At 37.6% G+C, this 14,790-nt stretch overlaps 1 protein-coding gene across 1 annotated transcript in view; it reads left to right on the top strand.

Moving 5' to 3' along the window:
• LOC139708458 (serine/threonine-protein kinase BRSK2-like) overlaps positions 1–14,790 on the top strand; it is a 112,239-nt gene that overhangs the window by 2,244 nt on the left and 95,205 nt on the right. Inside the window, 1 exon segment of the mRNA XM_071620411.1 lies at positions 7,799–7,893. Within this exon segment, the coding sequence (XP_071476512.1) occupies positions 7,799–7,893 (95 nt within the window).

Here is a 14,790-nt window from a genome sequence, read left to right as displayed (position 1 = left end):
CTGTTTTTTTTTTTTTTCTGTCCAGTCCCTTGATACTACGCTCTGGTGACTCTGTGCCTGTCACTGGCCATTGCGCTCCTGAATGCGAGCCTGTGTTTAACTATAAGTTAACAAACATTCATGATTTTAATAGCTTTTTCTTTTAAAACTTTTGAAATGCAATTACTTTTCAATCATGGAAAAGTTCTAAGGCAAGTTTACAATGTATGTGGAGCTGCAGTACTGTAAATTTTAAGAAAGGCTTTGAGAAGTTGTGTCACAAGATTGATTTTTCGCAGTCTTGTGTTCTTTGTAAAATTAATGTAAAGCACAGTTTCAATGAAAAAGCGATGATATAGTTAGAACCATGATATTTTGCACATGAGATGATTGTGATAATGTCATGAGAGAAAGGGGGGGGGGGGGGAGGTAGTAGGGCATTTTGTGAAGCGCTACTGACAATACTGAAATCCTTATATCTGACTGGCTGAGAGCAAATCTTGTGTGACAAATTTGTGGGGCAAAACACCTAATGAAATACCCCCATGTCTCCTGGTGGTTAGTCAATCTTCGCTAAATTTCCTTCTTGTTTTTTTTTTTCCTATGTGAAATCAGAATAGAAAAACATAAATTTTTAGCATCAAAGTTTTTTTTCATCATTTTTTTTTGCTTGTGTCTAGGAACCTAGCTTTTAACTTTAAATCATTTAAATATTTTTCTGAGCACAGGGATTTATGAAATTTTTGCATTGCCATGGCAGCTACAATGTCTGTGTAAATTTGGTGATTGGGCTGGGACTATTAAATATCACTACAAAAAAGACATGTAAAACTAATGGTCCATCAAGTTCTTTTTTTATTTCAGATTTTCACTTAAAACTTTTAGATAATATCATTTTTTTGTTTGATTTTATTCTAGTCATCACAGTTGACTTGAACGTGACATCACTTTTTAAAGGAGATTTTATAATAGCAAGCCCAATGGCAGTAAAGAGTAACACTGTAAAAGTGAAAATTTCACGGTAATAAAATTTTCATGCATTTTGCGCAACTAGAAACTAGTGCAAAAATAAAGGCATGCAAATATTTTTGTTTGCCAATGTCATGTTCTAGTAATTGATGTCTTGATTCAGAGTGAATTAAAAACATGACAACTCATCTTACCAGGCCGAGAGCATAAAATTAGTCGTACAAAATGTATCCACATATGATGCATTGTTCATAAATATGTAAATGTGCAGTACAGTGGAGCATGCCAATTTCATTGAAGGTGGCCTCCATGTCAGAATTTGCATTGATGTGAGACACTTGTCCACATATCATTGTCGGGTGGCACAGTTGGTTTGTGCCATGATCAGTGTGAAGCTGTGTTTCCATGGCACCACAGGGCTCATGCATTTTATACAGTTACATGTACACATGGTGTACAATGTACATTGTACATGTCAGAGCTCCATTAGTTTAATTTGTAGACCTGTTTACAGAACAGTTGGCTACTTTATTCAAAAATACAATTCATGAATTATTTGAACTTAACACAAAATTACTTTCTGTAGCATTTCTATTTCTCTCAATAAATACAAGTGTTATAATTTTTTCTTAATATGACCCCCAAACATTTTTAAATACAATTTTTTTTCTTTTATAGAGCAAACAACTTAATAACAATAACAAATTTGTCAACAGTCTGTATAAAACCATCTGTAACTACAATTGTAGTGATCAATACCTTGAAGCTAATGAAAGTGTACCAAGCAACTTTCATAAATGTGACTGTGATGTCAAGTACAGTTCCCATTCTAAAACTGATACTCTACAAGGCTTCTTGTCTTGAGTGCAAGGTATATAAACGGATTAACTACCTACTGTACACTGTGATGCTATCATGGTAAATAAATGTGGCCCATCATTATTGTTACAACTTCCTCCACAATGGAAGGAGGTTATGTTTTCATCGGCGCTGGTTTGTTTGTCAACATTTTTGTCTATAGCATTCAATAACTCAAAAAGTTGTGGATGCATTTGAATGAAACTTGCATTCTGGAAAGTTAATTTTATATTATAGAATGGGTAGCGGGAATCCTGCGATCTCATTGGTCAAGAGCTATGTGCTGATTTTGTACTGGCCGCACGCTGAGTATATTGAGTGATAAACATGTCATCGTGCACTTGTACAGTTTGTAGCAAAAGTATGCGCACGTGCAACACAGGTTCGCACACTAAAAGCAAGTATTCGCATTTATCGTGCGTGTATGGATGGAAATGAGCTGCTTGGTAGAGGTCTGTGCTCTCCGAGTGCTTTTCCCGTTATTTGTTCTAGAAATAATGATTCTTTTGTAACATCATTGTTTAATAAACGTTTTCAAATAAATATCAGTTTATAATTAGTTTAACTAACAATAGGAAAAAGGAGTGAGAAAGGGAGAGAGAAGGGTAGAGAAACAGAGAGTTTAATTTTCAAATACAGTATTAGTAGCTTTCAGCATACTTTGAGAGTAATTTTTGTTACAAATCTTTTATGTAGGCTATAATGGGTAACAATACACATTCAGTCTCATAAAACAATGAGGATTTCCAGTACTGTATCCTTTGACAAAGGACGTATCCATAGAAACGAGCAAACCACAAAGTCAGGAATTTCATAAATTTGCATCATCATTGCCACCATAAAGTGCACTGCCCAGTGGGTGTAGAAGTTGACAGTCTGTGACGTTGCTTTGCAACTGACTGAATTTGATTCTTGCAATTTGCTGGAGAACAAGAACTTTGTTTTTTAACTTGGGCTGAATATGTCAGAGCTCAAAGACCCCGTTTACAGTGAGCGAAAAGGCCGGGCTCGGCCACGGCCGAGCCTGGCCTTCATCTCAGTGTAAACACCCAAAAGGCCAAATGCGGGGCCAAAATTGGCCGCGCATTTGGCCACGCTCTGGTGGTGGTCTGGGCCACAGCCGAGCTGCGGCCAAGCCCGACCTTTTCTCAGTGTACGCGAACTGGGCCAAATTTAGTCTGGCTTCCAGACCCTCTGCCCATACTATTTCGCAATTCAGGATATTAACCCCCTCAACGTCGAAAACTACGTAGTAGTAGTACATAATAAGTATAGTTTAAGGTAGTTTTGTCCTGCAAGGGATATTTTTCCTTCGGCAAAGTCCTTTGCCGAACGGTGACTTCGTCGCTGCGGAGTCCAGTTGGCAAAGGGTCTGGAAACCAGACTATACCAAATTGCGTTTGTTTACAAGCAGAGCGCCACTACGACAAAATATTGAAAGGTTTGAATTAAAAGCCCAGGCCGATCCCGTCACTGTAAACGGAGAGGATTGCGGGGCTCGGCCCCGCAATTGAGGCCGGCCTCGGCTGCGGCTCGCCGCTGCGAGTTGGCGGCTCGGCCCAGCCCCGCACTTAAAACAGGGTCAAAGTCTGGTCTCAGACTGATCATGCCATCAAAGTTTTTTTTTTTTCTTCTTCTTTTTTTTTAGCAAGCACTTTTAATGTACTACAACCTTGTGGTGCAAGCACATCACACGTGCCATCACAAAAGATTTAATCATTGTAGGAACTCATCACACTTTGAGGCCTCGAGACTGTGGGGAACTGTGCACATGTATGCATCAAATTACAGGTACTGTAGTTGACATTTTGTTTATTACTGGCATTATGGCAGGAAGCAGCAAGACAGAAAGCCCCAAAACACTACAATGTATATGTTAACCCATTGAGGATTGGCTGATTTAGCTTGAGTACGCATTTCCCAGAGACACTTGCCTGAGTATACTCGGGACTCGTCCTCAATGGGTTAAAAGAATGAACAGAATGAACAAAAATGAAACAAATCCATACCTTCAAAACCTCACAATACCCTGTTCTAAACTGTTGCTTGTAGATTGGACATTAAACATTGTGATGCCATTGTATGCAAAGTTTATTCGTCATTCATTGTGAATGATATGTGATAGAAGAAATCCCCCCCCCCCCACAAAAAAAACCCATGAAATAATGCAGGTTTATGTAAGGGGGGGGGGGGGGGTGGGCATGGGGTTAGGGTTGGGAATGTGTTAAAAAATAAACACAAGTAGATGTCACTTGTTGTATTATGCATAATTTAATTTAATTTTTATCTATGCCAAAACTTGGATTGAACTGTGAACAGCAAGTGCCATCCTCAGTCCAAACCTACTGACATTGTTCTTTGGCATTTTCAAATTTGATGGCCAAAATGTTTCATATTTATGAATTTGTTTTGTGTTTCCATGGTTTGTTTAAAACAATAAATCCAGAATCATGTCACCTTCACACTGGCAGCATGGTAGTCAACCCAAAAATATGGGCACGAAGTGAATTTAAAATGAAAGACAAAAACAGGGACACGTACCTGCTTGAAATGGCCAAAGTAGGGGATTATTAAAAGTGTTCAAGGACATTTTACACAAAAACACAACTAAATCATCAGATGCTTTACAATACATACACATGTATCGTACAGCATTGGATCGAGTGCCAAAGTGGGTGAGTTTGGTCGATTAAACACCAGAATCGTCAGTACTGACAGTGTTGTACTGTATACTCGTACACTGTTATTTTCACAAACAGATATTTTCGCGAATGACGCGCCGAGGTCATATTCTAGACATTTTCGCAAGATGTTGTTTTCGCGAATCGATGCTAACGCTTTAAATGCTTTATTAAAAAAGCTCATGAATGGATACATTTTTGCATGTTGTTATATTCGCAATCCAACTGTGATTCCTGATATTCGCGAAAATTAAGCTCTTGCAAGAATAACAGCTTTAATAATAAATACGGTACATCACCAATTGGTAGAAGATGGTTGAGCAGTGCGTTAAAAACAAGCCTGCTTTAAAGTGGATTGTTCAGTCGTTGTTGTTTTGCTGATTTAATAAGTATTTTTCCCAGCAACTTACTAACAGATTCAGGAATGAGTTACAAAAAACAGGTTTTTTTTTCCTGACACTGTCAATGTACAAGTGTACGATGAAAAAAATGCACGTCAGGATCGGTTTTTAAGGTGCGCTGAGTTCCTTGTAAATGTCAAGTATGATCCGCCTTATGTAAAGATTGACCTTTCAGTTTAAATGATGGTATTATTAGAAGTTGATTGTATTCAGCTCCAGGGTAAGATCTGGAAAGAAGAGCATCCCATATGTATACATTTAGTGGTACAGGTTTTGCTGGCAACAAATACTCTTTAAAAAAAGAAGATTAGATATCTTCGCTCTTGAAGGAGTGAATAACAGAAAAGAGTGACATTCGAGTAATAAATTGGAGTGAATTTTGAGTGAAAATGTTCATTTTCACTCATTTTGGAGTGACCTCAGGGATCACTTGAAGATTTTGGAGTGATCCCTGAGGTCACTCCAAAATGAGTGAAAATGAAGATTTTCACCCGAAATTCACTCTTAACAATTTAACTTGAAACTCACTCTTTTCAGTTATCCACTCCTTCAAGAAGGAACATTTTTACTCCTTTTTTTTGGTTTTTTTGAGAGTAGGTTATTTTTCAAACCACAAACTGAAAATGCTGATACATACAGTGTAGAGAAACAGAAGATTGAAGAATCTATAGGTATTAATTTTTCCTTACACTTGTACAAACCAACTTGATAGGGAAATTATCAAGTTTTTCGTAGATCTGGATAGTAAATTAAATTACTTGGATCATGTTAATACACTTAATACTAGGCTCATCTGAATATCAGAGATGAAAACTTTTCATTTTTTTTTTTGCCAACATGAACAATATGCCAATGAATGTTCTATTTAATATTAAACAGGGTATTTAATATTTCAGGTGAACAAACAAAATAAATATTTTAGTAACACTGTAAATTGTTTATAAAATCATAAAGTGATATGTGTTATAAAAGTTGGATTGTGTACATTGTATGTAATTTTATACTACATTTTATGTACACTGTAACTGTAAATTTGTATTTTGAACTCAGAGTATGCCAACTGATACTATTTTCTTTTCAGTGTGATGTAGTTTGTGTTTTTTTGTCCCCGCCGAACGAGTTCGAGCAGGGGACTATGAAACGGGCTCCGTCCGTGTGTCCGTCCGTCCGTGTGTCCGTCCGTGTGTCCGTGTGTGCGTCCGTGTGTGATCAAAATCTTCAATTTGCTACTTCTCTGTCATTTATGAGCCAATTTTGATTCTGTTTGCTTTATATGATAGCACTACATGGGAGCTTTGTAACTTCTACACAGAATTTCAGTCGTGACCTTTGACCTTGACCTTTGACCTATATTGTACATTTTGCTACAAAATGCTACTCCTTCGCCATTTCTAACCCGATTTCGATTCTGTTTGCTTTATATGATGGCACTAGGTGAGGGCTTCAAAACTTCTATACAGAATTTTGACCTTTGACTTCTTTGACCTTTGACCTTGATTTTTGACCTATATTGTACATTTTGCTACAAAATGCTACTCCTTCACCATTTCTAACCCGATTTCGATTCCGTTTGCTTTATGTGATGGCACTAGGTGAGGGCTTCAAAACTTCTACACAGAATTTTGACCTTTGCCTTCTTTGACCTTTGACCTTGATTTTTGACCTACACTTTGTATATTGTACATTTTGCTACAAAATGCTACTCCTTCGCCATTTCTAACCCGATTTCGATTCCGTTTGCTTTATGTGATGGCACTAGGTGAGGGCTTCAAAACTTCTACACAGAATTTTGATGTTTGCCTTCTTTGACCTTTGACCTTGATTTTTGACCTATATTGTACATTTTGCTACAAAATGCTACTCCTTCGCCATTTCTAACCCGATTTCGATTCCGTTTGCTTTATGTGATGGCACTAGGTGAGGGCTTCAAAACTTCTACACAGAATTTTGATGTTTGCCTTCTTTGACCTTTGACCTTGATTTTTGACCTATATTGTACATTTTGCTACAAAATGCTACTCCTTTGCCATTTCTAACCCGATTTCGATTCCGTTTGCTTTATGTGATGGCACTAGGTGAGGGCTTCAAAACTTCTACACAGAATTTTGACCTTTGACTTCTTTGACCTTTGACCTTGATTTTTGACCTGTATTGTACATTGGCTACAAAATGCTACTCCTTCGCCATTTCTAACCCGATTTCGATTCCGTTTGCTTTATGTGATGGCACTAGGTGAGGGCTTCAAAACTTTACACAGAATTTTGACCTTTGCCTTCTTTGACCTTTGACCTTGATTTTTGACCTGTATTGTACATTGGCTATAAAATGCTACTCCTTTGCCATTTCTAACCCGATTTCGATTCCGTTTGCTTTATATGATGGCACTAGGTGAGGGCTTTTAAACTTTTACACAGAATTTTGACCTTTGACTTCTTTGACCTTTGACCTTGATTTTTTACCTATATTGCACATTTTGCTGCAAAATGCTACTTCCGGCGGGGACATATATTACGCACCGCGTAATTTCTACTTTTCCTTGTTTGTTTATTATACAATATTATACATGATACAAAAGAAAGTAATGCAGGTTTCATTGAAAATGTATTGCAATATTGTGACTCCTACACATGCCTATTGCAGGAAAGGTGAAAATAGTCTGTTTTTGCACCCAAAACGTGCCTTTTCAGCCCTCAGCGTATTGTATACTGCATTTATTTTTTTTTTATCAGCATCCATGATAACTGTGTTTTTTGTAAACCCATTAAGACTAGTCCCAAGTGTACTTGGGCAGGTGCGTATGGAAAGTGTGTGTTATACAGGAAAATCTGCTCGTCCTCAACAGAACAGATAATGCTTTAACTTCTCTTTTTTTTTTCTTTTTGCTCTGCTTCTGTCTCTGTTTCCACACAGGTCTGGTAAAACTTGGAGTTCACTGCGTGTCAGGGAAGAAGGTGGCAATCAAGATCATCAACAAGGAAAAGCTGAGTGAATCAGTCTTAATGAAGGTGAAGTGGTTTCCACAGTTCATTCTCCGCTTTCGTGCTTCATGAAGAAAAATTGCACAGCTTATTAATTTTCTTTAATTTCAGCAGTCACAACTGAATCATTGATATTGCCCGTTTAAAAAAGATTGCAGATTACTAAGATTTGAAAGTTTTCAAATTGAAAGTTCACCTGAATGTTGTTCATATATACATTGTATGATGCATGCAATTTACAATACCATACTTCTATAATACAATTCAATACATTACAATACAATACAATACAATACAATACAATACAATTTACAATATTGTTTACGTTGTAGATCTACAACGTGTATCTATCTATCTATCTATCTATCTATCTGTCTATATCTATCTATCTATCTATCTATATATCTATCTATCAATCAATATATCTTTCTATATTTTGTATAGATCTACTTGTATCTACAGTGTACAGTGTATCTTTCTGTATTGTACACATGTATCTCTTTCTGTATTTAGAGTTATCAGAAGAGATGAAAAATGCATTTTGAGAATGGACCATTAACACAATGTGAGCTGGTGTTTACAGCACTAAATGCAAGCTTGCTGTTTAGTGAGCCTCTCCTATTGAAAGCTTATCGTCTTCATCTCTTCAAGAGCCAATCTTGAAATGACAAGATGATACAAGTGATGTTTCCCTGGGATTTCAAGGAAATTATCTAGAGCACTTGGCAAAAAAAAAAAAAAACAAGTCTCGTGCATAGATTTAAAGGGATGGTGTAGTTTTGGTTGAGATGGGGGATTCAGATTTTCCCTGCTTATGAGGTAATGAGAAACCACTTACAAGCTTATACTAAAGACATGCAAGTCTAGAAGGTAAATTCAAAGTTTATTTGATGAAATTCAGTTTGGAAATGGCTGAGATATCCCAAAAAAAAAAGAAGAAGAAAATAGTAAAATAATGTGTTCCTAATAAAAGATGGGTTCAAAACTCAAAAGATGGGTTCCAACTTTCATGAGGACCTCTTTGTTTTAGGATATATATCTCAGACATTTGAAAACCAATTTCTGTCACATAAAGTTTGACTTCCTCTGAGAATTGTACAATGCTCTTTAATATTTGATAGATTTTTGAGGTTTCTCATTACCTCACAAAAGTGATGGAAACCTGAAGCTTCATCTCAACCAAAATTATCCCGTCCCTTTAAAGTGATACAGTATTGGTGGAGATGAGAATTTGGCCTTTAGAAGGGATGATACAGTACTTGGACAAAGTAGGGAGCCTTTATGTCGGTAACTGGAGATGAGAATTTGGCTTTTAACTTTTTGCGAGATACCAAGAAAACACTTATGATATACTACAGAGCATACCATTTTAAGAGGAATTGAAAGTTTATTTGATGAAAATCGGATTTGGAATGACTGAAACATCCAAAAACAAAGAAAGACAAAGCAATCGTTAAAGTGTGGGTCCCACACTTTATTGGAATCGCTCTTTCTTGGATATCTCAGCCATTTCAAAACCAATTTCCTTCAAATAATTGTTGAATTCCTCATAGAATTAATGCACTTTCATATTTCGTATTAAGAGGTTTCTCATTATCTCGCCAAAATATGTTAGAAACCTGAATTTAGGTCTCAACGAAAACTGTACGACCCCTTTAAAGTCAAGGAGATGTGATATACGACATGGTTGATGAGATTGAAGTACATAGTTACGTGGAAATCATGTACTTGTTGTTGATATTGAATATTTCTTGATGATGTATCTTGAAAGAACTTTTGTTGTTGTTTTTAATAGTATGACAGATGATCAACGGGATCTGTACTACTACAACAAAGAAGGCATTGTACATAAAGAGGCATTTGTTAAAAACAGTGTTTAGTGTAACTAACCCACTGATACAAGAAACACTTTTTATGTGGATCCTGTCCTAAATGAGATTAATATTCCAGTTTTGCTGTACAAATCTTTAACCCACTGCATATTGATCTGTACTTTGATTTATTCTCAAAGGGCTTGGATGTGTCCCACAACGGTTGAAGCTACAATGTATGGGTTTAAAGATTCACCGTTGTATTTGATAGCAGGAGAATCAACGTACAATGTAGACACAAATTTCACCAGATCTTGTGCATTGTTTGATAGCAACATTTTTAAAAGGGTGTGTTCAAATTTGTGGTCACTTTGTGAAAGGTTAATGCCCATTTTTGATTGTTTTGTCAAATAGTCTTAGGTAGATGTGAAGTCTACAACATATCATCAGAGAACCTCTGAAGGGTGCCATGTGTTCTTAGATTTGAGCATGAAAACGAGAAAAAAAAATCAATTTTTGTAAAATAGAAATACGTTTTATATGAAGTCAGATGTGTGTAGATTAAGAAGTATTGTTCCAAATATTGGGCAAAAATAGAACCCTTGTTGTTTTAATTTTCAAAATTTTACTGAAAATAAACATTTTAAATTGATACCGTAATGTAGAGGAGATCAAGTTCAACACAACAAGATACCAGTGGTAATAACTCAGTACCCCCCAAAACTGTGATATACATACATGTAAAGTCCTTCTTTTTCTCTGCTGACGATATACAATAGATGCCCTGTACATTGTAAACACATGAATACACGTACATTGTACATATTCGAATGCAAATTTATACAATACAGATCTATAGATTGGAGACAAGTACTGGTTTATTCTGGTCAAACAATATAATCAAAGGAATGTATTTTTGATGAATAGATCTATGTACATTGTACATGTAGAGTTTCCAATTTTTGCCAAATTTCCTTTTTGAATCTCCAATTGAGGAATATTGCTACATATACCACAATTAGCCCACTGAAACTGGATTGTGAAGGTCTTAAACTATGAACATTGTCACAAATGTACACACTAGTAGTTATGTACACGTACATGTATGATGTACTGTATGCCTGGCTGTTTTAATGTGTATGTACACAGGTGGACCAGATTAATGGAGAACATTCTATGTGGTATAGATATAGTACATACAGGCTGACCAGATCAGTGGAGAATTTTCTAGGTGGTATACAATGTAACTACACAGTACATGCATGTAAGAGGAAATACATTATAACTCACTCAATCTAGAATGATTTCACCCTTTCCAGAATTTTCTGGGAAGTGCTTACATATTTGGCTGAGTGAGGCACTGTCCCTGTAGCCCAATGTGATTGGTAGTTATTCTTGGTAATGATGTTTTGTACATAGTTAGGCAGTGAGTCATCCAGGTTTCCTGGAACTTGGACTGGCTAGTAGGTTGGAGAGAGTTATAGAATGTGCTAGAAGGGGGTGAATGGATAGTATATAAGCCAGAGAAATTCTGCAGTAGGCAGAGTACCCAACACCTCTGCTCTGAGAGTTACGTCACTTCTGGCTCTGAAGCGACTTGTTATAGTCAGTCCTGTGTTACCTGCTGACCTGTTATGTTTTTGGAGATAAGGCCTGGGAGACATTTTGCCTGCAGAGAATTAATGTGCCTTCATTGGACTCCATATTTTAATGTCAACGGACATTGCTACGGCAAAGCTGTGACGGGCTGGATTCCTAGGTGGACAATATTAAGTGAATCATCATTCAACGCATCAACTGGATGTGGTCGTCACAACATTTGGACTCTGCACGTTTCGCCGTGGACATATTTCGTGGATTTTACCCCGGATCTATAACGCGGACTATTGTAACCTGTGCCTCTGGATTTACGTCGCAGGAATCATTCATCGGTGCATCGCGGATCCTTCATTTGTGCATCGAACATCGTATCTGGACACTATCAGGGAACTGTAGCGACTTTGTTATACACGTGTAGTTTGGATGCATGTAAGTGATTCCATTACCGATTTGTAATTGTTTCTATTGATCATTGTTGTACTGATATGACGCCGATTACCAGTCTGTACTCACAATATCACTGTTAATAAACCGCCTGAACATCAGTTGATCGTTTCTTTTGTGCGATCATTCTCAGAGTGATTTTGGTCGTAACAAAATTGGGGGCTTGTCCGGGAAGTGAATTTAAAGCCAAAAGTTAGAATTTGGAACGTTCCGGAATCCAGAATATTGGTACAGACAAAATACGAGTTGAGTTGATTGTTCAATTGTATATTGTGTGTAATACAGTGTGACAATGTCAATCAGTACAATGGATGTTCAGGCATTTGTTCAGAGGACAGATTTGTCCCTCAAAGATTTGCAAAGGTTACGCAAATGTGATTTGACCGCTGTTGCACAGCATTTAAATGTTGATGTTCCACAAGGTGTAAGAAAGGCAGAGATCCTTGACTTAGTAGCTGGTCACATGGAGCTCAAAGAAGAAATTGACACTCCAGATCAAGCTCAAATTTCTGATCAAACACGGCTTGAACTTGCTAGATTGGAAATGGAGAAAGAGAAGATGAGATTAGAAATGAAGGAAAGAATAGAAATGAAGAGAGTATCAAAGGTGAAAAGTTTTCACCGCATATTATTTCCAGTGTATGTGTTTAGCATATTCATTAATGTGTGCAAAACAGTTTGATATGATTATATAAGCTCCGAGAATCCAAGCAATATCATTGTAAATAGTATCCATGAAAAGAGAACATGGAATTAATACAGCTATCCAAAAGGCATGTGATAGTATGTGATTATTGTTGCTTGACTTGGACTTTACCTCACATTCGTTGCAAATAACAATGAGAAATTGTGAAGGTAAAAGAAACCCTTGCTACAGCAAGGCTTTCTTTTTCCCATGGGGGATGGTGTCACAAATGTACACACTAGTAGTTATGTACACGTACATGTATGATGTACTGTATGCCTGGCTGTTTTAATGTGTATGTACACAGGTGGACCAGATTAATGGAGAACATTCTATGTGGTATAGATATAGTACATACAGGCTGACCAGATCAGTGGAGAATTTTCTAGGTGGTATACAATGTAACTACACAGTACATGCATGTAAGAGGAAATACATTATAACTCACTCAATCTAGAATGATTTCACCCTTTCCAGAATTTTCTGGGAAGTGCTTACATATTTGGCTGAGTGAGGCACTGTCCCTGTAGCCCAATGTGATTGGTAGTTATTCTTGGTAATGATGTTTTGTACATAGTTAGGCAGTGAGTCATCCAGGTTTCCTGGAACTTGGACTGGCTAGTAGGTTGGAGAGAGTTATAGAATGTGCTAGAAGGGGGTGAATGGATAGTATATAAGCCAGAGAAATTCTGCAGTAGGCAGAGTACCCAACACCTCTGCTCTGAGAGTTACGTCACTTCTGGCTCTGAAGCGACTTGTTATAGTCAGTCCTGTGTTACCTGCTGACCTGTTATGTTTTTGGAGATAAGGCCTGGGAGACATTTTGCCTGCAGAGAATTAATGTGCCTTCATTGGACTCCATATTTTAATGTCAACGGACATTGCTACGGCAAAGCTGTGACGGGCTGGATTCCTAGGTGGACAATATTAAGTGAATCATCATTCAACGCATCAACTGGATGTGGTCGTCACAACATTTGGACTCTGCACGTTTCGCCGTGGACATATTTCGTGGATTTTACCCCGGATCTATAACGCGGACTATTGTAACCTGTGCCTCTGGATTTACGTCGCAGGAATCATTCATCGGTGCATCGCGGATCCTTCATTTGTGCATCGAACATCGTATCTGGACACTATCAGGGAACTGTAGCGACTTTGTTATACACGTGTAGTTTGGATGCATGTAAGTGATTCCATTACCGATTTGTAATTGTTTCTATTGATCATTGTTGTACTGATATGACGCCGATTACCAGTCTGTACTCACAATATCACTGTTAATAAACCGCCTGAACATCAGTTGATCGTTTCTTTTGTGCGATCATTCTCAGAGTGATTTTGGTCGTAACAAAATATTGTATTATATATCACATGAAGTATTGGAATTTATGCAATTGTCTGTAGAGTAGAGGCATTCCAGTTGAGACGGAATACATTTCCTTTTTCCTGGCTAAATGAGCAATGGGTTCTTTGATTGCCTTCAATCTAGCACTGTTATGCCCGCAGGACCTCTAGCTGCAATGAGCAGCAAACTGTGGCCGTTTGCTTGCACCATGCATCCAATACAAGCTCCATGCATTTTGCTTGGATGCCAGCCGAAGAAGAGACGAAAACCCCTTTTCTCTGTACATAAATCACCACATCTATGCATGGTGCCTCCACTGCAACCCAAAATTCTCTCTTTCTCTCTCTCTCTCACTATCATATGCATACACACACACACACACACACACATGCACAACTACAACCACACACACAGGCACTGTAATGCAGACAGGCCTAGCATTCTGTGAATGAATACCCTCTCTCACACAGATGCACAAACACACACAAAAAAATATAATGCGCTGCTTCATATCTGCATTGAGGCTGCTGTGCTTTTTAGGAAAATGTACATGTACACACACACACACACACACACATAGACAACACATACACACACATTTGTGTGTATACATATCCTCTTGTCTTTCCATCTCTCTCTCTCTCTCTCTCCTGATGCCTGTACATGACTGGTATGGATGCATTTTGTGGCTGAGTGGGGGCAAAAACCCAAACCACTCAGGCCTAATACTGTCTCTCAAACACATCCCCAGTATGCCACCTGTTCGGCAAACCAATGCATTAAAACAATGCAATGTTTAGTCATAGTTAATAGCAAAGTGGCTTTTATCTCCTCTTCTCTCACTCTTTCTCCTTTTCTAGATATCACCTTCTCTCATTTAGAATTAGTCATGAGTGTATTTTATCGCAGTCAGTATGGGAAAATTTTTAGCAACACCAGTACATACAGTCAAATAGCTTTTTATACAAGAACATTATCTTTGATGGAATGATATCATCCAAGAAATGGATGGAGTGAAATCTGCAGAATATATCTTT

Source organism: Diadema antillarum, unplaced genomic scaffold (genome assembly GCF_040938485.1).
Source record: "Diadema antillarum isolate AM-2024a unplaced genomic scaffold, OU_Dant_1.0 seq00001338_RagTag, whole genome shotgun sequence".
Classification (NCBI taxonomy): domain Eukaryota; kingdom Metazoa; phylum Echinodermata; class Echinoidea; order Diadematoida; family Diadematidae; genus Diadema; species Diadema antillarum.
This window is presented reverse-complemented; position numbering and strand designations above follow the sequence as displayed.